Source organism: Pipra filicauda, unplaced genomic scaffold (genome assembly GCF_003945595.2).
Source record: "Pipra filicauda isolate LSUMZ 115617 unplaced genomic scaffold, ASM394559v2 scaffold204_size1372650_pilon, whole genome shotgun sequence".
NCBI classification, from domain to species: domain Eukaryota; kingdom Metazoa; phylum Chordata; class Aves; order Passeriformes; family Pipridae; genus Pipra; species Pipra filicauda.
This window is the reverse complement of record NW_024104315.1, coordinates 49,022-76,137: the sequence shown is the minus strand read 5'-3', so window position 1 is coordinate 76,137 and position 27,116 is coordinate 49,022. Positions and strand designations below refer to the sequence as shown.

The following is a 27,116-nucleotide window of genomic DNA, read 5'->3' as shown; positions in this document are numbered from 1 at the left end:
CCTGTTTGGAAGCAAGGATCAGATCCCAGCGAGGTGCTGAGCACGTGGCATGGCAGGAGGAGCTGTCCTGGTCAGCACAAGCAGCTCCTGGTTGGTGTGGTGGAGGAAGGAGAAGGCTGTCCAAGCACAGAGCAAGGATCTGTGACACCCATGGCTGTCTGTTGAACAGTAGAATTTGTAATACTTGAGGAAAAACCATCTTTGGGATGCAAGGTGAAAGCCTGAGGAGGAGTTTTAGCCGTCTGGATAAACCAACCACTCTGTCTTTCATAGATGGTGGTCGGAAAGACCTGGGAAGACTAAAACTGTCCCAGCATGAGAACCCAGATGGAGACATCCAGGTCCAAGATGTGAGTGGCAAAGATGCACAGGCATTGCCTTGTTTAATCCCCACAGTAATAAAGCCCGAGGAAAAATATTTTCCAACAGGGAGGCAGGGTGGGGGAATGGCAAGGTATTTACCTCTAAAACTCGTTTTTCCCCCTTTTTTTCCCGCCAGTGAAGTAGAAATCCTGGTGAAATTTCTGTTCTAAAGGTCAAATTAGAAAGCTTTCATCCCCAGACTTGTAAACTATTTCTCAAATCAGTGACTCTCGAAATTATTCATTAGAACAGCAGCTCTTAAACTAAAATTCTATTACGCTCTGTATCAGAGGGGGTTTATTCCGAAGTGCCCAGCCCTCTGGGTAGTCCTGACACAACAGCAAGGACATGGGCTGAAGAACTTAATCTCTGTGTGTTGGGGAGAGGGATGACACAAACCTCTGCTTTTAAAAAGCCAGGTTTTATAGAGACAGTGTTTAGAGGTGTTGGAGCCATAAATATCAGGAGGCAAATCTTGTTGAGTGTTGCTGTTGTGGGTGCCAGGCATCAGTTTAAGAGCTTTCAGCCTTCCTCCCATGGACAGGCCGTGATTTCTTCAAAGCAGTGCCCTTTAATGTCTGGAATTGATTGAGATGCCCTGGAATCCCCTCTTCAAGACTTGTTTTATGGGCCAAATTAGCCCAGTTTATAGTCTAGAGCCAGTGAAGCCGTATTATTCCGTGGGCAGCGATGCAAATGTCTCCTCTCTCCATCTGGTTGTGTGTTTTGTCCAGGATATGAAAGTGTGGTCTGTTATGTGTGGAGAGTTATGCAAATGTGATGAAAACAATTTGGAAGAGGACATACAAACTGTCTCTGAGTGGAAGGTTCTTTATTCAGTCTGACCCAGGACGATTTGGCCAATCCTTCTGTCAGCTTTTTCATTCCTGGCCTAATCAGATTCCCTTGAGATCAGTCAGGTGGTCTCTAATAATAAAGAATAATCTCATTGACTTCAATTCAAGGACTGGATATGACCTTAAACGTCACTCTGAATTTTAGATTGCTGGGATTATTTTAAAATTAAGCCCATTATGATCTGTAAATCTCTTTTAAGTCATGCTTGAAAATTGGCTTTAGGTGTCTTGGCTGTGTGTGGGTACCAAGGGGGCTTGGGCATTTCACATATAGAAAAAGCTAATTATACCTTACCTAGGTCATTATTTCTTATTGTGTGGGTGCTTTAAACTTTATTTAATATGTGTGATAAAAGTGGTGATTTGTCCACTACAGAATACCCAAAATTGCCAGGATTGCCAGTAAGTGTGTTAGCTTTCTGATTTTTCAATTCTTAGATGATCAGACTCATTTTTCACCATTCAGTTTTCTTGTATCCAAAGTACAGCCAAGTCTCAAGGGTGAGATACCGACCACAACACTCCATAAAATATAAACAGGCTAAAAGAACTCCTGATCCAAAGATTTGTAAACCATCAGCTGAAGTGTGAGTATCCCAACCAAAGCCTTATTTTTAGTACAGTTAGAATGGCACAGTATCCAGTTACTGCTAATTCCCAATAACTCCACACTTGGATGCACCTACCCTTTCCCTTCCTGTGCTGCTCCTGGATCTAAACTGTGTTGTTCCTTTATCAAGGTTCATTGAATATCTCATTCTGTAGGAATAATGATCCATGGGAAGATACAGATAGACACAGAGACACAGGGCTTATGCTTTGGAGGCTCCTTGCTATTAACATCGACTCAGTAGAGTGATAGCACTGATGTGTTATCAAATTTGCTTTACAGGAGTCTCTAGGGAGAGACTTTTTAAGTAAAACATAGTGTAAAAGCCACTAACATTTTCATTTCTCTAAGCCTGAATATTAGTCATGTTCTTATTTGGAAATTAAAATTCAGTGATGTATAAAGAAGTGATTGATGTGTGCGTATGTTTTTGTTGGAATGTAATAGAAGGAGAAATAGTTTCCTATGAGTTAAACAAGAATAATAGGTGAGAATAACATTGACACTGCTTTTCTAATCGTTAGGAAAAAACCCTTTAAATGGAATGACAAAGGGCTCACTGTGGTGTGTGAGTTTTTGACAGGGTGTCATTCAAGGCAGTACAGCAGTGCTGTTTCTGCATGATACAGTCACAGAAATTGGCTTTCTAAAGGACATGCAGACACCTGTCACCACCAATTTGGATCATTTGCTCCTCATCTAATTTTCTATCATATTTTTTGGTGGCTTTTAATGGTTCTAAAACAGCCCTCTTGCAGAGAGGGGCCTCTCCTAATTTCAGAATCAGCATAATCACGAAGCCTTTTGGGTTCTAAAAATACACAGGGCTGAAAAAAAAATAAAAGCAAACCGTGGAAACCCCTCCCTTGGCAAACAAAAGGCAACAAAACAGAGCTCAGCTTTCAGAAAAAACAGGGGTCTCTGTCAAATTCCCAATGCCCTGAGACTCACAACCTCCTGAGGGAAGGCTCCGTGTTCCAGCTGGGTTTCCAGGGAACTCCAAGTTCAGCAGCTCAGTTATTTCAGTGTTGTAGCAAATCATGGGGACCAAGTGGGCTCGTGTCACTGCTCTGCCTGGGTACATGTCCTGCCAATGGAACAAGCAGTGGAGCCCTGAGTGAGAAGGGATGTAAACACAAAAAGCAGAGGGCAAATATTCCAGTGCCCCCAGCAGTGGCAGGGTGAGCTGGTGCCATCGTTTGCTTGCTCATCCTTTGATGCCATCTATGAAATATTTCTTTAAAACTTCGATTTCCAGGACTTGCCAGTGGTCACTTAGAAAAAGAATTATCAGATTTCATAAAGTGCACACCCAACTAGGTCCTAATAAAGGCTAAAAGGCCGCAGCTCTTTTGTTTTGCTTATAATTGGATCTTCTTTGCTATGAAAATTGTAGGCAAAACTTGGGGAAATTTTTCATTACTCTAGGCAAAGCTGCATAATTGTCACTGTGAAAAGCCATATGGTTTTGATTAAAGTTTCCAAATGCCATTTACTGAGACAAACTACCCAGTCTTGAGGGCCTGTGGATCGTTTCAGATTGCTTAAGCTTTTATTAAACCCCACTTGAGGTTTGGGAAGGAGGTCATTTAAAACAATCCCCTCCCCAAAGTGAAAAGCTGGTGGGTTGACAGCTGCTGCTGGCACCTCCTGGGCTTTGCAGTGGTTTTGGGGAATAAGCATCTGTGTCAGACTGGCATCACTCACTGGTACCTGCATAAGTTGTATCATAAACATTAAGCCAGAGTTTTAACAGAGGCTGCAGAAAAAAATCTCATAATGTCAGAAAAAACGTTCAAGTCCCTATTAAGGGCTGGGTGTTGGGGTGTGTATTGCACTCCAGTGCATTTTGGCACCAGATGTCAGGTTTTAGTGCAAATATTAGCTAATTAAGCCTCTTTTGAGAGACACAGCTGAAGTGCTTGTCCTTAGAGATGTGCAAACTTTGTCAGCGAGAAGTGAAGTGACTTTCCCAAAGTCACGCAGCTGCTTTTAAACTCATCCAACTTAAATTAAATATTACACACAACTTCATACTTATGTGGGTGTGTTCAGCCTGAGTTAGAATTGATACTGTGGGGAAGTTGTTTAAAAGGCATCTTCACCCAGTCGTTAAATAAGGCGTGAGTAACTGTTACTCACAGTAACCTGTGTTCCTGTTGCACCTCCCTGTTGTATTCTCCTCTTTGCACTGAAATCATTACTAGTCATGTCCTTGTGTGATGCTGGAGTTACTGGAGCTTATACAATATTTTTCCATGTTCAGTGGAGTCATTGCTGTAGCTTTTTGTGCTCCCAATAAGCTTTGGCAGGACATTGACCTCCGGAATTGTGACTGTTAATATTTTCTTCCTCAGCGCTCCCCTTAACCTGGTGGTTTGTGAGTCTGTTTGTTGAGGGTTTTTTATTGGAAAATAAGAACAAAAAAAGTCATATCTTAATTCAGGGTCTTTGGGCTTGGGGACAAAGCAAAGTGGAACTTAATGCTGCCATTAGGGCAGACACAGACAGCCAAACCAGTCACACTGTCATTCAGTCGTTCATTGCTGAGCTTTTTGTTCTTTTGCCATTCCATTGATTTTTAATGTCAAAAGTACTGAGAATAATTTCTTAGCTGCTTCTGGGGAGGTGTACAGAGGCACTAGACAGCTGTTGCCCTTGGAGGAAGATAACAGACACAGGGAATGAAGAATTAGAGGGGTGTTTCTGGATTACAGCCTCACGGGGGGTGGTTGTCAGCGAGTGGGTTTAACTTTCGTTCGGGTCTCACCTGGCACAAAATTTCAGGGCAATATTCTGCACCCATTTGAGCATAATTTTGTAGGAAAGGCTTTTCTCTGCTTTGCACAGCACGGGAAAGCAGAGGAGAACCTCTCCAACCCACCCATCACTAATCCATACATTTCATAACCATTCCACACTGACATTGTTCCTGATTTCCTGGCAAAGACTGTGAGGTGGTGTCTAAATGAAGCTTCTTGCTAATAAAATCTTAATGATATTGGGTTTACTTCCAGTTATTATTTAGGTGTTGAGAAAATAAATCTGTGGGTTTCAGGGTGCACCAGCACAATCAGCCTAATGGCTTTGATGAGGCATCAGCCTTTCTTATAATTATCTTAATCTTGTTTTATTCAGATTTGAAGCACATCCAGGAGGCTTTTCAGAACTGACAGGGACTCCCAAAGCTTGGTGGTTTGCCCTGTGAGCAGTGGTGGTGGATGCTCTGCTTTATTTGCTGCCTTCAGTTGATTTTGACCATTCTTCCAGCATTTCCTAGTTGTTCATCCAAGCAGAGATCCTTTTCCTGGTAGCAATGCTTTTCTTGTCTATATTGATGTAAAAAAATGTTTCCTAATACCATGTTTATTCCTCCAGGCATTATTTTGGCTTTAGGCTATTCCTCCTCCTGCTGCTGTTCTCAGAGAGAGTGGAATCCAGTCTTGTGTCTGTATGCAGTCAAAATGTATTAAAATCTATGGACTGGCAGGTGGTCAGAGAAATGCTTTAGTGGTTCCTGTAAACTGCAAAAAAAAAAAATCCTGTCAGACTGATAGAATTTAGGAATGAAAAATTATATCTCTCTGTTTTCCTTAATAATGGGTTTCCTTCTGTTTTCCTTCTGTCCTAGGCCAAAAACAGACAGAAGGACAAAGAAAATCACAAAGCAAAGTTAGAGATTCAGGCTGTGACTTGAGACTGGGAAACTCCAGGGTTTGGACTAATTTCTTTTAACAAATAAGTCATTCAGTGTAGAAGGCTTTGTAAATCCTCTCAATATTTATCCACTAAAATGCAAATTAAAATGCTGAAATAAATATAATAATGATGTACCATACAGTGTAAGGGTCTGGCAGAACTGTACTGGAAATCTCATGGTGACTGGGGCTAATTGTTACTCACTATTTCCATTGTACTCTCAGGGAAATGAAGTGGTGACAACTTCTGATTGTATTTATTTTTTTTTTTTTTAAATATGTGTGCAGAAAACCTTTTTAAGAGGGGATAAAAATCAAAGCTTAATTTTTCATCCTTGTAAACTTTTAATGATGTTCCTACCAGTTCCTGCTGATAAATATTTATCACCTCTGTGTTTTCTCTGGTTCCCAACTGCACTACCAAGAGGTTTGTAATCGCCAAACCAAGGCTCAGCTACACTGAAGACAAGAAAAAAAATGAAAATTGAAATGCAGGGGACTGTTAAAGATCAAAGGCTGCCAAAGTGATTCCGTGTCTTGGTGCTCACAGAGTCACCTCCTCACTTGAGAGCAATTTCCTTGGATTCAACGTGCAAGGAGAGGAGAGGGAATTGTATTTTTGCCGTTTGTGGGCCCTGAGGAGAGAAAAAGAGAGAGGTGGAAGGAGGAATTTAATTAAGGAGCTGTGTGGGTAACATGGAGCTGGTAGGAGAGACTTCCTTATGGGAGAGGAAGGGTCTCCACACACGGGTTGTGAGGACATCAGTAACAAGGCTCCTGAAGGCAAACAGGCTGGGTTATGGGTAATTGGTTATTTAAGGCAGTAATTCTTCATGAGTTCATAGAACAAAGCTCTGCCAGCATTCCAGGTGCTGCAGGTTTCTCTAGATGTGTCTTCTGCTGTGGGTAAATTGCTGCCTTTTCCCCTTGCCAGCCTGTGGAGGCATTTGCTGATCCTTTTGCTGCTTCTGATGCTCCACCCGGGTCCCACCAGCTCCCCCTCCACGCCGACGTTTGCAGCAAAGTCCTGGTGAAGCTTTTATGCTTCTCACGAGGAGAAACCATGAATGGCCCTCTGACTGAGTTCTTTCTCTCTTGGCAGACCTGGAGAACTTCAAGACCAGGACGAGGAGCACGGTGTCTGTGCGCCAGGGCCAGGGCATGGTGCTGCTGTGTGGGCCCCCGCCCCACTCGGGAGGTAAAACACTTTCCTTCTCATTGATACCAGGGGTATTTGCAAGCTTCTGCTCTAGATTGTTTTGTGTTCTCCAGATTCTCGGTGCATTTATTCATATATTATTACAACTTTTGCTGCACTTTAAAATCTTAAGACAGTTTGCCCTCCTTGGAGGGGTTTAAAAGCCATGAGGATGTGGCACTTGGGGACATGGTTTAGTGGTAGGTTTGGCAGTGCTGGGTTAATGGTTGGACTCAGTGATCTTTAAGGTCTAAATGATTGCATGGTTCTGTGTAGCAAGTACTTCGTGCTGTTCACTTCAAAGAATGTGCTATAAAGGTTTAGAAAACTCAGAACAATCCTTTCAGTTTAGCACAAATTTATTTTAAATGTGCCAGTCAGGTGTTTGTGGCTGATGTCCCAGTCGTGTGTGTTGCACTGTTACGTTTATACAGAAAAAAATGAGTTGGAGAGGGAGTCATTCCATCACCAGTTCCTGCTGGCTGCCGTGTCAGGCACGGCCAGCGTGTGCCCGACAGGCACCGCGTGTTGTGCCAGCAACCACCACGATCAACACCCAGCCCTTGCAGCTGCCTCTTTCATCAGGGGGTGGTTTGTTCCATCAAAACAAGTGGTCATCATTCCATGGATCCGTGTCCCTTTTAAAGAAATTTGCCGTCCTGCTTTGAAATCTGTCTGTCCTCATCAGCTGGATGGAGTTTGCCCGGTGGACCGTTTGCTGTTAGGCTGAGCTTATTGCTCAGACAGGAGCAGACAGGGGCTTAAGGAGCTGCTTTGCTCACATCTGACCAGCTGACAGACCTACCCATGGATCTTGTTCAGCTGGGGCCCTTTCCCAGTGAGCAGAACTAACCCCGCTGGCTCCTGGGGGCACCCATGGCCATGTGGTGCTGCCTCCCGTTTCTCCACAGACAAGGAGGCTCCTGAGTCCCAGAGGGACACGGGGATGTCACGGACACCCCAGAGATGAGGCAGGATTTGTGCACATTTGTCTTTGTCTCTGTGGTTGCTGAGAGGTTTCTGTTTTGCCATGAGGAATCTTTGCAGCGTGAGCACCTTGTGTGGAGATGTGGCTGGTGATGGTTTGAGCAGTGAGGAGGAAATTGTTGATCAGGTGATTCAGGAGAAAGTTTTGGGCTGGGTTTACTTACTGATGATGCCAAATGAATTCCAGAAAGGTACTGGCATTATTTCCACTTTGGGTTCAGTGTGTGGGAAAGCATCTCTCACTGACCAGGAGGTGAGAGCATTTCTGGTGCCCAGAGAGGCAGAAAACTCGAGGGTAATTATTTCCCTCAATCATTTGGGTGAGAGATGACTTCCCACATGACCACCATCCCTGACCTGCTCTATTGCAGCTAGAAAATTATCTCTAATTGTAACCAGATCCACAATTATTCTAAACAGTTCTATTCTATTGCAGTTTTGTAACTGAGCTGGGCTGGAGTTGTGCCAGTTGTTGTTTTCTGGTTCGCATAGAAACTATTTAATGGAAACTCAAACCAGGTCCAGTTCATTCAAACCAAGACCCTTGCTCTGTGGGAATTAATCTGCTCTGTGGCAATATTTTCTTTTACTTTGCCTTCCTGCTAAGGTTAGAAATGAGGATGAGTTTTAAAAGTCACAACTGCAAAGTTAATTCTTTTAATGGTGTTTCCATCAGCCAACTGCTCATCTGCCGGTGTAACCAGAGCTCTGGGGTCTGCACAGTCACTGCACAATTACCACAACCCTCCCCTGCTCTCTCTGGGCTCAGGGAGGTTCATCAGAGAGTATCAGGTGTCCCTGGAAGCAGCTGCTCATCGGAAAACCGCCGTGTTCCATGGGCAGCTCCATCCCCAGGGGCCCCGGCAGTGTTTGCAAAGCAGAGCTGTAGAGATCAGCTCCTTGCAGTCCCCTGGTATAACATTGCAAGTATTTCATGTTGTAGTGCAACAGGAAAAAACGTTCAGCTTGGCAGTGAAAAACAATCCCTCTCGTTGAGAGGGCGAGTTAAGACAGAGAAAATGCAATTACTTATTTTAGAACTTGATTAGGGCAGCAACCTGACTTCATCATCCTTGCAAAAAGGGCCTGAAGATGTTAATGACCAATGCTGAAGCATGGGACTGTCTGGGAAAAAAAAACAAAAACAAACACTTTTATGTTATTATTGTTATTTTTTTACTTTAGTGTGTGCACTGAAAATGAAATCTTAAAAAATATTTTAAGAAGCAAAATGATTCAGTGTGAGAATTGCTGTTGCTTCACTGATGAGAGTGTTCACTGGAATAGTAGAAGCCTGGAAAAAAACTCCTGGCCAGTTGCTGAGCACAAAGCTGAGGATATTCTTTTGGGTGTCAGAGAGCACAGCTCAAGAATATCTGTGTGATGGGAAACACTTCCAAAGTGTCTGAGGAGGGCCAGTGTCTCCTCCATTTTTAGGTGGGTCAAATGACAATGCTTAGAGCCCCCCTGAAGAAATTTGGTCGAAAAAAGATAATAAATGAGAAGGGGAATAAATTCCTCTTTTCCCTTGGTTGTCTTGGTCTTAAAAAAATTGTGGATTTTTTAAAAAAGATGCTACATCCAGACCTTGAACCTTTCAACTGTAGTTCACCATAAGACTTTGCTGCTTGGAAATACCCATTTCTAAAGAGCTAGCAGCTAAAAGTGAGGTTATGTTGGCCTACGTGCATTAGTTGTTGAGGATTTCTTTGTAGTTTTTCTTCTTAATGATGCCCAATAAAGAGCTTCCTACTGTTCAAATGTTATGAGAAATTCATCCTGAGAATGAGTCCAAATGATGAACAGGTATTTTCAGCATCAACAAACAGGCTGTGTGTGGCTTGCACACAACAATTGAGGCATCTCTGTGTATTGTCCTAATTTTTAGTTTAATATGAGTTGGAGATTCAGCATCTGAATCTCTGCTTCCCTCCCAGTCCCCCAAGTTAGAAGTTTCAGTTCTTTTCCTTTCCTTTTTTTTTGCCTTTGTTTCACTAAAGGACTTGCAGGAACCTACCTGGGCTGGTACCTTTTTTCTGAGATAATTACCCTGCTTGTAAAGGGTGTTCTCTCATTATTTCCACTGTTTCTTTAATCAAAAGCCTAATGATGGTTGTGTGTCAACCATTCTACCTGTGAAGCTCAACAGAAGAAATAATTTGAGAGTAAACATTGCTCTGGGAACGTGGAATTGGGGCCTGTGTAACAGCACAATGAGCAGCTGTAGGTATTTAAGTGGACATGAAAAAACAGGCAAAAATCCTAAATTATGAGTGTAGCTAAAATTTGGCTTTGATGCAGAACAACAGGGGCCACTTCCAGAGCCACTGGCCACTTCCACAGCATTAACTGGGCAGTCATTAAGGAATCTCAGCATGTCTTAGAATTTGGATCCCATAAAACAATGCTCTGCTGCTTTATATTTTCAAAGCCCTGCTAGATCAGCCATAGAGTCCCAGAATGGGTTGGGTTGGGAGAGACTTAAAGCTCATCCAGTGCCACCCCTGCCATGGGCAGGGACACCTTCCACCAGCCCAGGTTGCTCCAAGCCCCGTCCAACCTGGCCTTGGACACTTCCAGGGATGGGGCAGCCCCAGCTTCTCTGGGCAACCTGTGCCAGGGCCTCACCACCCTCCCAGGGAAGAATTTCTTCCCAGTATCCCATCTAACCCTGCCCTCTGGCAGTACTCCAGATGGGGTGTCATAAGAGCAGAGTAGAGGGGATGAATCCCCTCCTTTGACCATCTGGAAGAGCAAATCAACCTGGGTGCCATTACAAGCCAAAATCAAAAAAAAACACAACCAAAACAGCCTTTGGTTTTTCCTAAGTGTTCCATTCTGTTGTATTTTTAGGCCATTTAGATTAATTTAGAAGCCACTGACCATTTCAAACTTAAAATAATGTTCAAGTTCAGCTGTTGGTGAAAATGTTTTCCTTCTGAGAGGAGCTTTGCAGGGGAAGCAGGTTACCTTTTCTTGTTTGCTCTTTTCAGTATTGTTGATCAAATTTGGCAAGATACGTTTCCTGTTGAGATAAACTTGATTGAAACAAACAAACAAAAAGCTCTGAAACCCAAAGCAAACACTCGCCTGTGTTTCTCAGGGCTCTGAATTGTGTTCCAAGGGGGGATATGCCTGGGAAGTATTTGGAGGTCACTGTCCTTTTAACTTTTATCTCCAAATTTTAAGACAAAATATTCTTCTGTGCCAAATAGTTCTTTTCATTGAAGTTTGTGGGAACTGAGTAATTTAGCTGCCACTTTTACTAGATTTATTTGACAGTCAGGGGCAGGGTTGTTAATATTTTAACAACTACAGTTTTCAAATTCCTCCTAACATCCCTGGCATTTCGCTGTGAGTCTAGAGACTAAAAAAAAAAAAAAAGTACAGTCCTGGAAAATATTTTCTGCCCACTTGACAGGCTGGTGGCACACCCATCCTCATGCAGAACAAATGAGTCTGTAAATCCTCCCCCTTCCCTTCTTTGGGAAGATAAATGAACTTGTCTTTTAGGATTTCTTTCGCTCCCCCCTCCCGCGAGTTCCTCTGGGTTCATCTTTAGAAGATCCATACACGATGTTCTCATGACATTTGCCTTCCAGCCCTCGTGGGAAAACCCTATGGAAATGGAGATCTTGGAGTGCTGTACTGTGAATGTACACAGAGAACTGACAAAAATGAGCTCTCAATTACTTAATTGTTTGAATTCTCTGTTCCCTTTGCATTCCCTAGAGGTGTGTCCTGCTCTGGGATCTCCCTGTCCTTAGCTTGTACCACCACTCCCCACATCTGGAGCATATTTATTCTCACTCCTAATTTATCTCAGTAATCTGTACAAGGAATAAATAAGATGATTGCTTTTTTTTAGATAACAAAGTGCTTAGATGTGCAGATGGAAACATGCTGATATTTTTACAAGACATGTCTTCTCCTGCCCACTTGTGAAGGGCCTCTAACAAAGGTCCTGGTGACCCTGGAACTGAAGCTCCCCAACATGATTTCTATCCCTGAACCTCAGTTCCCTGCACACCTTGTCCCTCTGCTCCTTGCTGGGGAGTCAGACAACCTTCCTGGGCATCTTGGAGCTGTGTTTCCTTCAGGGAACAAAGGCAGGATTTAAGGAAAATCAGTTTTCTGTCTCTCTGCAGAGCCCATGTTCTCAATGCACTTGTGAAATTCCATCTTCCCAAAGTGGAGGAGATTCATTAAAGCTCAGTTGTTCCCATAACTCTTTCCTATCTGATGCCATTACTCCTGTTGGAAACACAGCCATGGACTGCTTGTCTGGGAGCTGAAATGTTGACAGAGAATTATTCTCACATCTTTTCACATAATGGATGTGTTCAGGTTTTATCACTCTCTCCTGCCTTTTTTTCCCCCCCTCTCCCAGTATCTGGGAGAACTTTTAGTTCTGTTGCACAGCTTAATCAAGTAGAACTAACTAAATTTTAGCATTTGACAGCAGAGATGGCAATTCTGATTCCATCTCAATCTCAGCCTTTCATGCTGTATGGTAGGTAGTGAAGTGTGGACACCAGGCATGTTTTCAGAAAGCACTTTACTGATTACAGCGACGCCGGAACCACTTCTGGGCTCTGCAGAGAAACGATCAGTGTGTGTTTACTTGTCTGGTCACTTTTTCACTGCTTTCATTATTATTTTTTTTTTTTAAGTGATGATGGGCACTTCACGGGCTGGAAACAGTGGGAATGTTTTGGCTCTGAGTGTGCCTGATGGCCTTCAGGGTGATGAATGGTTTGGGGGGTCTGTCTCGTAAAGAATCTGTCGCCCAAATCACGTGCCAGAGTCCCTGGGGTTTATCCAATGCAAGGAGGAGGGGGGAAACCTGGGAAGATTAATTGTAACAGTGCAGAAGGAAGAAGGCAATTATTAGGCATTTTTATACCATCAGAGGATGGATGTGTGGGGCTTTCACCCCTGAGCGGTGCTGCTCGGCAGGGAGTGCTGTGGAACTCAGCTTCCTTCACTTGCTGTCAGGTACTTGTGCCCCTTTCCTCCCCATCCCGTGGCACCAGTTTTGCAGTTATTTCTCTCTCTTCTCTGAAAACTGTCACGCTGCCTTTTCTTTTGTCACTTATGAAGAATTAATGCATGATTAATAAATGATTAGAGCTGTTGTCGTAACAACGGGAACGAACGTTTGTAACTCTCTCTGTTGGAGTCCTTACAGTCACCACGAACAAAGTTTGTGCTAAAACTTTGGAAAACACTCAGCCTTGAAAGAGGTGATGGAAAGGGGAGGAATAACTTTAGAAATAGCTCATGGCCAGAGAGGCCAAGGCTGTTTCCACCTAATGTCTCCCCAATAGCAGGGGATCATTTCATTCTGCCCAGGCAGCAGCGATGCCTCTGTGTGGATCCATCTCTTATTTCTGCTGGATGGAGAATTCAGGGTGGCTTTGGGCAAGAGCCTTGAAAAACGTCTTCCCCTCAGTGTTAAATCAGATTCTCAGTACCAGATCTTTTATTTGTGGCATGCTTGGTAGAATTATAGAATATCCTGAGCTGGGAGGGACCCACAAGGAACATCAAGCCCAACTGCCAGTTGGATGGTTTCCATTCCCAATTCAGAGGAATGGGACGTTACTTATTTGTTGGGATAAGAATGCTTCTCCTGGTGTATTTCTTACATCCTGGAGCATTTTTTGCCCCCCACTTCTCTGCAGTAACCCTCATTTTCAGCCTTTATTTTCCTGCTGTTTCTTTCAGCGTGGAATGCCCAGTGCTTTTTAGAAATGTGTTTCTTCCACAGCCTGTATGCCCAGGATGGGGCAGGTGCCTCTTGCCAAGCAGATTCATGAAGGGCTGAGCTACCCCTGCCCTCTCCCTGTTAAGGGATTCGTAGTTTCTCCTCTTTCTCTCCTGTCTGAATGTCTTGTAAGCCTTTGCTGCTTGGTCAGATTTGGTTCCAATTAGTGAGAAGCTAATTTAGAGAGGAGTATCTCACAGCTGGGTGGGCACCACACTTGTAAAAGCTCAATTTCTCTAGGAAACCAAGCAAAAAATCTGCTAAGCTGGTTGTAAGTTGGTTCAACTACTTGTCAAAGTGCTGCAAGGTCAGTGAGCAGCCTGTCATGGATCACTCCAGAGGCTGGAGTGAAAATATGAGCAGGTAAACTGGCTGGGAAAGGAAAAGGAGAAGGAATCAGAGAAATATTTTGCATTGGGATGTCAGTGATGCATCTGACCTGTTTGACTGTGGCAGTGGGGTCGGTGTTGGCAGAGGTGAACCAGGAGGTGCTGCAAACCTCTCTGGATCACGGCCAGGAGTTAAACTGTTGTGAGTTATTCATGGATGGTTCTGCTTGCAGGATGCAGGGAATGATGGAGGGAAGGCTCAATTTCCAAACAAGCAGGAAAATGCCCCAGCAAGGTGGTGTTCCCATGAGTTGGGGCCCCACAGCTCACAGGTGCCTTTCCTGGGATGGGAATGTGTGAAGTTCAGCCAGGATTTCCTTGGCATTGCTCACTGGACGGGGGATGTTCATGGGATGTGTGGGAGATGGAGAAGACCATAATGAGAACAAACAGCACAACAACAGAAATATCAGAATTAATCAGTTTTTCCTCTTAACAGTGGCTGTCACTCACATGTCCTCATACAGCAGGAAAATTCCCTAGTCCAAAGAAAGAAGTGTCAACATTTGACAGCCCCAAATTCACCCAGGGTGTCTCTTTGCAGAGCACTTACAGAGTGGGTGAGTCAGTCATGGAGCTGCAGGAGAGTGTCATCCGTCTGGGTCTGGTTCCACGTGGGGAGGATTATTACAGTTCAGCAAAAATGGGCTTCATTAAACTTAAAATCAGGCATATGAAACTCTCATTTAAATAAAAAGTGATTGAGAATTGTAACTTCCATTTAAAGTGCATCTCCCATCATTTATTTTTTATGCTGTGCCACAGTCACCGTTTAAATTATTTAAAGCAAGAAGTAAAAAGCTGCTCAGGAGATAGAAATGGATTAGATTAAAATTAATCTGACATAATCCTTTCTCTAAAAGTGCTGATTCAGTTTGTGCACAAGTTTATCAACATATTTGAGGATAAGGGATAAGGATAAATTCTCCTCTAATTTGGGAGTGCTTTGGCTTGGTGTTTCTGACAGCACAGGGAACATGCAGTGCTGTTTTAATTGAGAGATTTATGAAATTACAAATATTTCTAATAGCACAAATGCCAAGCTCGTTATAGATTTACACTAATTTAAGCACCTGAGTTGGTGTGTGTATGATCTGCCTCATTTCAGCAGGGAGGAATTTGGAGTTGCAAAACAGGGTCACAGGCAAGAAGAGATGTTGGCACAGGAGTTTGGACCCAAATTTTTCAACTGGTATATGTGATTTATCACCTTCACTGTTGCTATCACCTGCCATTCCACGTTGATGCCCCATCTGGGTGTCATGGACAGGGGAGGATGTCTGGGGTCTGTGACACAGAGAACTGGATGGGAAGAGGCTCAACTCTCCAGTAAAGACCTTGGAAATACCAAAATAATAAGGAACATGACATTAATGGATTTTTTATTTATCAGTGACAGCTCATGACATCTTTAAAAAGAAATCATCTGCGAGCCAGTCATGTGGTTCATTCCCCTGCTCGATTGCAGGCAGCACTAAATGAAGATTGAAATGGGATTGAAAGGGGGTAGAGCAGGCAGGGTTTGGCTGCAGATGAGTGAAATCTGTCGTCTGACAAGATCCAGTCAATAGGCATTTACTGAAAGTGTAACGTCTTGTGATCTCTTTATAAAATAAATTAGAGATCAGAGTCTTGCTCCCAGGCTCTGCTAACCTGGTGCAACCACCCTTTCCCTCTAGACCCAGCTCCAGCTGATCTCTGCAAAGCTCTCAGAAGCAGCAAGGGCTGTGACCTGCTCTCACAGCAGAATGTTTGTTGATTGGCATCGGTGTATCTCCACTTCTGCAACCAAATTTGGGTTTCCACCCCCCCTGGGTGCACGTGCTGTGTTGTTAAAGCCAATAGTCCTGGACTAGTGAACCCTCATTCCTGTGAGAGTGATGTTCTGTTGTTGGAAAACATGTGGGGGTATTGGTTTGGGCATTTGCTGTTCCCTCACACATGTGGAATGTCTAAATATGTGACCATGATTTGTTTGAACGAGAGGATGAATGTGCAACCCTGATGATGGTTTCAGCTGGTAGATATCAAAACCCTGTTTATCTATCAAAACCCTGTTTATCTATCAAAACACTGTTTATCTATCAAATATGTAAAGAGAATGTTTTTTTTCCTGTGTACTACAGGCAAGTGCCACAGCAGTGCCCTAAAGGACATACCCCCCACGCTGTTTGGGCAGATATTTCAGCCTTGGACTTGATCATGATATTAATTCACTGCAGTAAGAAAATTCTCTGCAACCAAGTTTGTTTTTTTCTCCTTTTTAAGGTTTGATCTAATCTCTTATAGCTCCAGTAAGAGGCTGATCAAAGGTACTGAAAGCTGGTATTAAAGGATTAGCTGGGTCACATTGAAATATGTTTTAAAACAAGCCCAGGGACCTTTAGCTTTAGTGAAGCAAGTGCACACAAAAAAAGATTTTAGGCTAACTCTGTCTGACTTCAAACAGAAAACAAACTGCTGGATTAAATCTGTGAGTCATTCCTTCAGGTGGTGTGTGGAGCACTTTATGTAACTCGAGCCTGGAGAGTATCAGCAACCACTGAATCTCTCACAGCAAAACTGCAGTGCAGAATTAAAAATCAGTGTAAGCTTTGTGTCTGCACATGCCCAGCTGCAGTGTGTTTATTCTCATTTGATGTTTTCCCATAATTAGCAGCTTCAGTCTAGCCCCTTTTTTTCTTTTTTTTTTTTTCTGTCCAGTCTCTCCTCTCTCCCCTCTTTCCATTTGCTGCTGACAGGATCTGCCATGGAGATGTTTATCTCTGGCAGTCAGGTGAGGATGAGTGTTTCTTTGGGAGGATGTTGATGCCACTCTCTGGGCCATAACAAGCTGTTATTCTTTTTATTAGTACCAGAATTTCCTCGTTGAAATGAACTTACAAGCAGAGAGAGCATCACACAGATCTATACATTGCTCAGTGGGTAAAAGATGTGAAATCATCCAGGCTTGAATCAGTGCCACAGGAGAGCAAGGATGCATCTCCTGGCTTTCATGAGTAGGGTGTTGGTGATTAGTAGGAGTGAAGGCTGTAGCAAATCCATAGCTGTTCACCCACTTGTGAGAGCTTTCTGTGTTGTTGCTCTTTTTAAAGGTTGGTTTGATGGGGTTATGTGGCACGTTACCTTACATGCTCATTAGGTTTTCCTGAAATCTTGATTTCACCATAAATCAGCTGCCTTGGCTATCTCTGGGACCTCCTTGATGCCAGAGGTGATGGTGTTTTGCTCCAGAATTGAAGTGTTCTTAGAAGAAATAAGTTTTTTATTCATAATTGAAAGCCCCATCCCTGGAAGTGTCCAAGGCCAGGTTGGACAGGGTGTGGAGCAACATGGAATAGTGGAAGGTGTCCCTGCCCATGGCAAGGGGTGGGACTGGATGAGCTTTCAGATTCCTTCCAAACCAACCCATTCCATAATTCTGTGATAATTCCCTTCCTCAGTGGATCACTGTCTCTCTTGGCAGGCCCAACATCCCAACTTTTCAGGTGTCTGCAGCATCATCCCTGGTTGGTGCAGTTCCAGGTTGAAAATCCCTCGGGAAGGGATGTGGCTGGGGTGAGTGACCCTTCCCAAGAGCCTCGTCCAAGAGCAGCTGGCTTGAGCCTAACTCCAAAAATTGAAGTTTAAGCCAGAAGTGCAGGAAACTACGTGGCATCAAGTCTAATCCTGGGCAAGGTTTCACTGGTTCCAGCAAACACCAAACCTGCTTCAGAAGGTATCAAGCCCTTATGACAAATACAGGTTGGATTTGTTGGTGGGTTTTCCTTTCAGGCAGGACTGGGCTGAGCTGTAAATTTCTGTAAGACAGTTTGCTAAGTTTGTCAGGTAAAAAGCCCAATAGTTTCTTCCAAATTGCTGGCCCTAAGTCAGTGAGGGGGCGGGAGGGCGCCTGCTGCCCGGCAGATGCTGTCGAAATGGGTTTATGTGTTTAACTGCAGCAAATACAACAGCCCAGGACTCCATCTCATAACACTTTCTATTCAGTCACAGATAAAGGCTGCTGTGGATTTCTCTCCCTGAGGGAACTTTAGGTTAAATTTTGTCAGAATGCCCCGATGCCACAGAGCAACAGTCGTTAATGCTCCGGTGCCGTGGCATCGACTGGGGCTGGAGGCTGGAGGCTGCTCCTCAGAGATAAGCCAGGTCAGCTGTGTACAGCCATCAGATATTAACTGTTCTAGAGATACCCAGAATGGAGATGCAGCAGATACAGGTGATTATTGATTAGGCTTCAGGTAATGAAGACCTCTTGCCCTTTTAATTACCCGTAGGTGAAGCTCTACACAGTGGGCAGGCGCAGAGTCGAGGGGCTGGGGAGCAAACACGGCCCTGCAGGCATTGAAAATTGCTGTGAGGAAGAATCTAAGACAGAAATTGGGCAGTTTGTACATTTTTCTCATTCTTACACACTTCTGACAGCCCATTTCTCTGTGTGCAAACTGCTGGCTGGCTGCTGAGTAACTGTGTCGTCGGGCTTAGCACAGCTGAGGGTTCATCCAAAAATGTATTATTTATTAACCTCAGATTAATCTTGTTCATTATTTATCATTCCTTTAATAAAAGCCTGCATTTGAGGCCCAGGGCCGTGGTGTGGTGTAGCTGGGCAGCCCTGTGTGATGTAGAGGGCAGAGCACAGAGCCAAGGGGAGAATTATCGGGCGACGCTTTTTGTCCAGGTTGATTCCTTTAAATTATTTCGGGATTAATTAAGACTAGAAGATAAAAAATTGATCCAGTGTTCTAGCAGGGTAATGAAACGGTCTGGAGGCCCCCAAAAAATACGTACAGTGTATAATTCATGTAGTTTGCTATTAAAATAAAACTGTGAGAGAGAAAAATGGCCCAAAACTCCAGGACCCAAAGTGCAGTTGGCAGAAGGGAATGGAGGGATGTGGAGAGGAGCTTTCCTGATAATCCTCTTTTCCCCTTCCCCAGGCAGTTTGTTGTGGTGCCTGGAGCTTCCTTTCCAGCTCTCATGTTGTAGAAGTTTCTACAACAACAATGGATATGATTGAGGGTTTGTACAAAATGTCATTATAGTATTTGGAAATATAAAACAAAATCAATTTAATTGGAAAAAATAGTATTTGGAGATATAAAACATTATAGTATCTGGATACAAAAAAATATATTTAATATATAAATATGTTTGGCACTTTTCAGCCAGACAGTAAAATACACAGAGCCAAGAAACTTGGCTAATTCATATAAAATCACAGTGCTAAATCCAGTTCCTCACCACCACCAGTTGCCCTGCAGTAGTTGAGGGAATAACTTTCTCTCCAGGAAAAACTTCACATGTTGTTTGTTACATGCTGGGATGAACCTCACCTTTCCTTTCAGAATGTCTCAAAATTATGTACTCTTGCAGCCATACTTTGGGTTGCTTGGGACAGTTTAAAGGGAGGATTTCCTAATTTCCTTAGTTTTGTTTTGTTTTCTTGCCATCCATAGTGAAATCTAATTTTTGTGCATCACAATTGACAGGAAATGCTGCAAACCTTGTGTTTCACACAGAAGAGCAGTTCCTGCCTGTCCAACTTGAGGGTGACATAGTGGGTGATAACATAGGAATTATGGGAATCATTAAAGATTGGATTCATCTCTGTAACTGTCAGTAAAGCCTATAAAAAATAATAGTGTGTTGTACCCACACTGTTCTTATTAAAAATGATAAATGATCCCCATTTTTTGGCTAATACTGATTCCAAAATTTCATTCTTCTCTTCAGCTTTATGGTCACCATAATCTTGATGTTTTAATAGCTTTTCCCATAATAGCCCCAGAGACCTTTTTAAGTGGCAGCCCTGACTTTATGGAAGAGACTTTAAAAAAAAAAAAAAAATCAAGAAGAGTTTCTTGTACTTAAAGGCAAAGACAAAATATATGAATTTCCCAAGACAGGCGACCAGAGAACATTGTTTTGGCAAAACCATAAGGTCTAATTACAGTAATTACTCGTAGCAGAATTTCTGTGCAGCTTTCAGTAACTTTTTTTCCCTGCTTGGTGTAATTTAGAAGTGTCTTTAGTTTTGTTTCTTGTCTTGAGCAGAATATTCTGGGGGCAGCATAGGGAGACTTTAATTGAGTTTATCATTGAGTGCTTTAGAAAAGTGATGAGATCTGAAGGTGATCAGGAAAAACAGACCCAAGGGGGCTATGGGTTTTGCCAGAAATCTCTGCATCTCCCATTTTCCAGGTTTCTCTGCTGGTGTCCTGGAAATTGGCTCAGAACTTTTCTTTTTTGGGGGGAGAAAAAGAGTTTGTCTGCATTCTGATAGTAAACTTGAGAGGCAGATCTTAAACATCCTAAATCTGTGTTCCAGTGCCTTGAGTAATTTATTTCTTTTTTAATTGCTGGCTCAAAGTCAAATCAAGCTGCTTCTACCACACCTGTCACCTCCACTGCTCTTTTTCCCAAATTTTCCATAGGCTCCTTTGGAAGACATGAGTGATATTAACTAATTTAGGACAGTCTTCCCCATCTCTGGTCCCTTGGTAGAGCAAATATTCATCACTTTGTGACCTTGTGTGCAGAAACCTGCGTTCCTTGGGCAAAAAGAAATCCACTTTTCCTTCTTCCAGCATCTGCCTGCTATGGTAGAATGTGTATTCCAGGGAGCCAAGGCTGTGTAGCCCATCAGCAAGGATTTGTGTGGATGAAAAAGGCTCTTTGTGTGGTCTGTGGAGCAAGGAAGGTTTTGGGGTTGAGTGTCTTCCTTCTGGTATTATGAGAGTATCTGTACCAAGTGTACAAGTAACTTCTCCATCCTCTTGTCCTGATAATCATTACAGAAGTGAAGATTTGCCATCCAAAAATCTTCATCTCATCCTGATCTCTCATGGAATTCCAGGCAATGAGGAAGAGTAAGGTAGCACAGCACAGCCTTTGGGTCTTTGGGCAGTGGGTGGTCAAGGTGGTGCTCTGCAGCTGGCCTGGGATTGCAGCTTCTGGAATTTCCCTTTTTCTTTAAAACCAGCACATATAGGTCCGAAATCTTCCTGTTATATTCCAGGTTGGAGAGACCTACTAGAATATGCTTCAAAGGGGAAACGGAAAGCGTGGTAAAATAGGCAAAAATTACACTACAAGGACCCCAAATTAGAAAGGAGAAGTTTGTGATAAATTCCTGAAGGAATTAGAGTCTAATGTGTAATTAGAAAACCACAAAGTGCTCGTTGCTGCTCGTTCTTTGTGCTCAAAGACTCTGTGGTGGTAACTTTGGGAAACGTTTCCATCACGCGCCACCTCGGGCTGTATTTTAAGTGTCTGTTTACACAGTTGTTACAAATTGCCTGTGGGATGTGAGCTGTCTATCACTTCCAGAGCAATTAGGAAGTGAAACCTTATCAAAAGAAATCCGTCAAGTTTGAAAAGCCATAAATATTGCACTGGGATCTCTAAGGAAATCAAAGGGAGTTTGATACAGTATTTATTTACATGTTGCTGCACAAGCAGATGCACTTAGAGGTGCTCTAGTCTGTGCTGTTCCCTGTGCTCTATATTCCATTAGTCCCATGTTATTTGAGAGAGAGAAAGAGAGAATTACCCAGTTGTTTTAAGTATTATATAGCAAAGGACTGCTCCTAAAGTCTAATTCTGTGTGTTTTGGGCAGTTATATCTTTGTGATTTGTTGTGATGAAAGGAAGACAGAGCTGCAGCTTCAGCTCTTTACTATGTTCCTTAGTGTTATGCAGCCAAATTAATGGTTTGAAGATGGCTTTTGGGAAGATTTTGATGTTTTGCACCGTAGAAATAGGTCTCTTTTAGTTCCCCCTTGTGTTGGGTTGCTCTGTTTGGAGGGATCCCACATCATCACCATTGCACAGCTCTCCATTTGCCTTCTGCTTGCCTGTGACCTGCTTGCCAGGGGTTTCCAAGCTGGCACTCAGCTCAAGTGACACAATTATTCAAGACTTTTAACTAAGGCAGAGGCGAGGAAAAGCTCCTCCACCCATTGTAGGGTTGCAAAGGCTGTCTTGGAAATGACGGCAGAAGGGCTCTCGATGGCTCTCACCAGCAAAGAGGCAAGAACTCTTCAAGCCAAAGGGCTCATTAGCCCAGAAGAGCAGACCTATAGAACAGCAATGAAATATTTAACCTGGAAATTAGAGGCTTCTTAGCAATTAAAGTCATATCAATTCATACAGGGAAGCAGAAGCCAAAACTCTTGCTGGTTTAGGGTGTAATTATGAACGGGACAATGTGACCTCCTTGGGAGGATGGGGGACAGGGGTTGATCAAGAAAGACCCTCCCATCCTGTGTTTTTCTGTGGTCAGTTCACCATTCCACAGTCAATGCAAAATGTTGTCATATTGAAGAGTTCAGGAGGGCTTTGGTGCAAACCTGCTGTGTGCAGAGTCACTCAAATTCCAACACCTCTGTGCATCCCGGGGCAGTGATGTTTGTTTACCTGTTGCTGGCTGCTTCTGGAGGAGCAACATAATTGTTCATCAAGAGTAAATTTAAAAAAAAAACACCACAAAAACCAAAAAACAACCAAACTTACCTACTTGCAGCAAATAATAAGCTGGCTGAGAAGTGGTACCTTATTTGCTCTGAGTATCCTCTTGACATCAGCATGAGGCTCCTTATAATGAGATGCACATGTGTAAATATGACGATTAGATATTCCCTCATAAACATAATTATCATATCTTCCTAAAAGTCTGAGCAGGCATTTCAGAATCCTGTCGTTAGAAATAAATAAATAAAAGCCAACAATCTGCATTCTGCCACTTCTCCCAGTAAACAGTGGAACATGAGGGCAGAATATATTTCCCGAAGTACTTAATGGGAGTTGGGGTCAATTACAGTTACGACTCATTAGAGTATTAAAATAAAAGTATGATTTTTAGTATAATTAGTGTGCCCTTAGAAAACTGCAGCAATCTTGTAGCCACTTTAGTTCCCCAAGCTTTGTCAGTGTGACTTGGGCAGATGTAACAGGGTTATGTTGCATTAACCTCACCCACAAACTCTGCAGCCGCCACGACATCTCTCCCACTTCTTGTTTTATTGCCCAAATAAACTTCCAGAGATGCCTTATAAAACACAGAGCACTGTCTAATTAGTCACATAGAAGATTACAGCTGCTTAATTTAGTGTTCAGTTTTTTGCTGATTCGGGAATTCCCAAGGAATAAAACATACAGTGGGTGATGACAGGGCTCGGCAGATCCTCCTCCCGGCTGTCTTCGAAGGGAAAAAAAAATTAACAAGGAGGAATGAAAGAAGTCATGAATCGGGTTGAAATGTTCATGACAAAAAGGTGAGACTCTTGTAAAACACATCATATTCTGTCACGAGTCAGGTTGAAATGTTCACGACAGAAAGGTGACATTCTTGTAAAGTGCATCGTATTGTGAGAGAACTTGGAGGAGTGACAAGAACATGAGATCTGTGTGCAGGCTCAGAGGTGCCACAGTTGGAAATCTGTATTTGTAGCCATGAGGATCATTTCATGGGGTGTGATATCTCCAGTTTTCCTAACCAACCCTGTGCTTCCAGAGCTCACCTACGCTTGGATCTTCAACGAGTACCCGACCTTCGTGCACCAGGACAGCCGGCGCTTCGTGTCGCAGGAGACGGGCAACCTCTACATCGCCAAGGTGGAGGCCTCGGACGTGGGCAACTACACCTGTGTGGTGACCAACACCGTGACCAACAGCAAGGTCCTGGGCCCCCCCACCCCCCTCATCCTCAGGAACGACGGTAGGACTGGGACAGAGAATCCCCAGCTGGGCTTGGAGGTGTTGTCCTGCACTTTTTTTTGACTGGCTGTCCCCCAGAAATTAAGAAATGGCCTGAAATATTTACATTGGGGTAAAGGGAGAGGTTTTTCCCCTTCACGGTGAGGCTGCAGACCTCTGCTCTCGCTGGGGTTCAAAGTCATGGCCAGCTGTGGGATTTAAGGATGCTGTGGCCAAGGTTGCTCTTCCCGCCACTGGGAACAACTCTCAGTGTCAGGCAATAATTATAAAAGAAATACGTGGTGAGAGTTGGCAAAAGACAGGAAACAAAATGGATTTTAGAGTCTGGATATACCAGTTGTGCTCATTTTCTGCAGCCTGAAAGTGAACAAAAGCACTTTGTTGTTTCGGTAACTGTGAGCTCAGGCTGTATTTCCCAGCAGAATTAGGGCTATTTTTAGTAGTCTGTGGAATAATACAAAAAAGCAAGAAGAAAGCAAAAGAAGATTTCTAAATTTATACAGACAATTGATTTGTATCGTCGTCATTTTTGTGAAGATAAGAAAAATAAATTTACGTGTTAATTTACAATTAAAATTAATTAAAATGTGTCGGGTCTAAAGGATAACAGATAGGACATTTGTTCCCGAAATAGAAATGCATTATTAGCAACTTCTTCTAGAAGATCTGTTGTCACATAATGGTATTTGACCAAAATTCCTTGCTTTTAAAACCAGGGCTCATTGCTGCTGCCTCCTGCCCATCACTGTTCCCATCATGTTGACACAATTCCTGTGGATGGAGAATGGGGAAAGTCTAAAAGGAATAGTTAAGTTTGCTTCATGCTAACAATTTAGGTGTTGAAGAAGATTTTTAAGTACTCCAGTAATAGGACATTTTTGCAAACCCTACTTGGCTGGAAGTGCTGGAGAGGGACTTTTTCAAGGGTGTGTAGTGATAGAACAAGAAGTAATGGCTTTAAACTGACAAAGGACAGGATTAGATTAGGAAGGAATCCTTCCCTGTGAGTGTGGGGGGGCCCTGGCACAGGTTGCCCAGAGAAGCTGTGGCTGCCCCATCCCTGGAAGTGTCCAAGGCCAGGTTGGACGGGGCTTGGAGCACCCTGGGATAGTGGGAGGTGTCCCTGCCCATGGCAGGGGGTGGCACTGGATGAGATTTAAGTCCCTCCCAACCCAAACCAGTCTGTGATTCCATGGACTGAGGCACAGCCCTCATTCCCAGCGCAGCTCATGGTGCAGGGTGGGATGTGTGGGGCTGAAATCTCACCTGCAGGAACCCCAAGGTTTCTTTTCACGTTTCTTCAGTTTATGGCAGTAATTTTTCTAGCCTCAGTTGTGAGTCATTTAGGCTTTTTACATCCAATAGCTGCTGTCCTTGTCGTGGTTACTTTACCTGAGCACAACCAGCCTGGCCAAGCAGCCTTTCCGTGTGGTTTTTAGAGCACTGCCTGCTTTACAGTGCCAGACTGCTGAGCTGGAAGCTGCAAGAGGAAAAGGTGCAGCTGTAGGGGATGAAATCAGATCCTCTGGGCAGATTGCTTTCCCCACCTGCTCCTTTTGTGCTCCTCTTTTCCCTGTTTTCTGCTATGAGGCTCCAGAGATTTCCTGATAGTTTTTGCTGCAGCTTTTTGTAACCAGCGGGACATGCTCTCCTTGGCAGGACTGGGGGCCCTTCCCTGTCTCTGTGCTGTGGAATCAGAAGGTGCCTCTTATCCCATTAGTTATCCTCAGACAGCTTTTCCTCCTTGGAGAGATGAATATCGTAGCTGATTATGGGATGGAGGTAGGAACAGCTGCCACGGTCACCGGGAGCTCAGGCTCTGCTCCTGCAGACAGAGGTTATTGCTGGTGATAAATACAGGGTACAAAGTGCAGTGTGTGCTGGGAAAAGGATGGAATTCCTCTATCTCTCTTAATTCCCATCTCACAAATGCATGTTGTCACCTTCTGTTTAAATATTTCCACGTAGCTCTATGCTTTTTGTGGCAGTGAGGGCATTTGCAGTGCAGGAGGAAAAATATTTAAATACTATATCATGTAAATGTAGCATTGCCAAAACCTGCACATTTATGGTTTGGGACCTGTCCTGGAAAGTGTACCCATATTCCACATAGGAATGTCAAGCAGCTCTCCCTTTCACATCGTGTAAGTGCTGGTGTATAAAAGGAAAATGTAAAAGATTTTATGTTTTTTTAGAGTTCCCAAGGAGTTAAAGTTTGGTTTTGGCTTGGGTTCTGCATGGATTGGAGTTAGTCCTGACACGACCAGCTGGTACCTCCCATTGTGGAGAAAGGACTCTCTGAGCTATTTTTGTGACACCAAAGAACAAGAATGATCCTAAAGCCTGAAATAAGGTTTCCACTAGGATTGGAGAATTACTGTAGCTCAGAAGAAAAGGAATTCAAATTTGATGCCAGACAAGCCTTCTGGCAGCTCACTGAGTGATGTGGACTGGAGGGAGAGGAGGAAAGGGAGCAAACCTGCCTTCTCCATTAAATAAAAACCTGTCTCTGCACCTTTTTCCCCCTTGGAAGAGCAGTGGATACCTGGGGTGCCATCCCTCCTGCAGTACCTTTGGGAGCCTCTGCACCATCCCACCCCAAAGCTGGGAGCATCCAGGTGTTGAGAGCCACTGCTCCTGCAGTACTTCACTGCTTCTCTTTAAAATGTGCTTCGGATTTTTGACATGAGAATTACAACAGTAACAGTAGGAAAGAACTGAAATAGTTCTGGAATAAAATTACCATCAGCAGCAGCTGGATGGGCCAATTAAACTCTAACATTTCACAGGTGTTGTCAGGAAATGCATATCATCTCCTCAGACAAATTAGCTTCCTTCTGAATTCCTGGGACTTTCATCCAAAAGCACGTTTTTAAGCCTTGAAATTAGAAGATACAAAAGCCTCTGAAATGCAAACACATCGAGCATCTGATGTGCCGTGACACCGAGCCCCAAACCCCGGGTTATCTTAGCCCTTTATTTCCTCCTCCAGCCCTGCCACCTACACAGCTAAGTCAGATGTTAAATCACCCAGGAACAGCAGGAAAAATAAGGATTGTCTGCATGGAAATGCTCTTGGATTCAGGATGGAGATGTCTGAAGTGCACAGTGTTGCTCCTTTTGAGCAGGGACAGCCAGACTCACATCATACCCTATATATATGTGGGTAGGTTATCATTGTAGAGGGAGCCTTGTGATTTTTCCAGGTAAAAGTCCTGATTTTTAGGTGGTTGGAGCTTGCAGTGAGGTTGTCAGAGGCCAGAGTGCAGGGCTGTGGGTAGCAGTGGCTGGAGCTGATGTCCTGCAGCCCCAGGCAGCTGTAGTTTCTGTCCCAGTGTGGGGTTATGTCACCCTGGGATTAGAGCTCTCCAGTCCCAGCCCAAGGCAAAGAAATGGGAACAATAAAAAGTGTGAGTGAAGAGAAGGGGAAAAAAGCGCCATTTTTCCTCCCTCCCATTCCTGCCTCCTTCTCTGTCAGGTGAATATTCTGTGATTCTTCAGGGAAGCCTCCAGCTGAAAGCCAAGAT

The 27,116-nt window shown here is 43.6% G+C and overlaps 1 protein-coding gene across 1 annotated transcript in view; it reads left to right on the top strand.

The window, feature by feature from the left end:
* Nucleotides 1–27,116, top strand: part of LOC113999997 (contactin-4-like) — a 234,158-nt gene that overhangs the window by 188,719 nt on the left and 18,323 nt on the right. The window contains exons 7-8 of the mRNA XM_039380823.1: nt 6,631–6,726; nt 23,387–23,590. Of these exons, the coding sequence (XP_039236757.1) occupies nt 6,631–6,726; nt 23,387–23,590 (300 nt within the window). The remainder of the gene's footprint in view (nt 1–6,630; nt 6,727–23,386; nt 23,591–27,116) is intronic.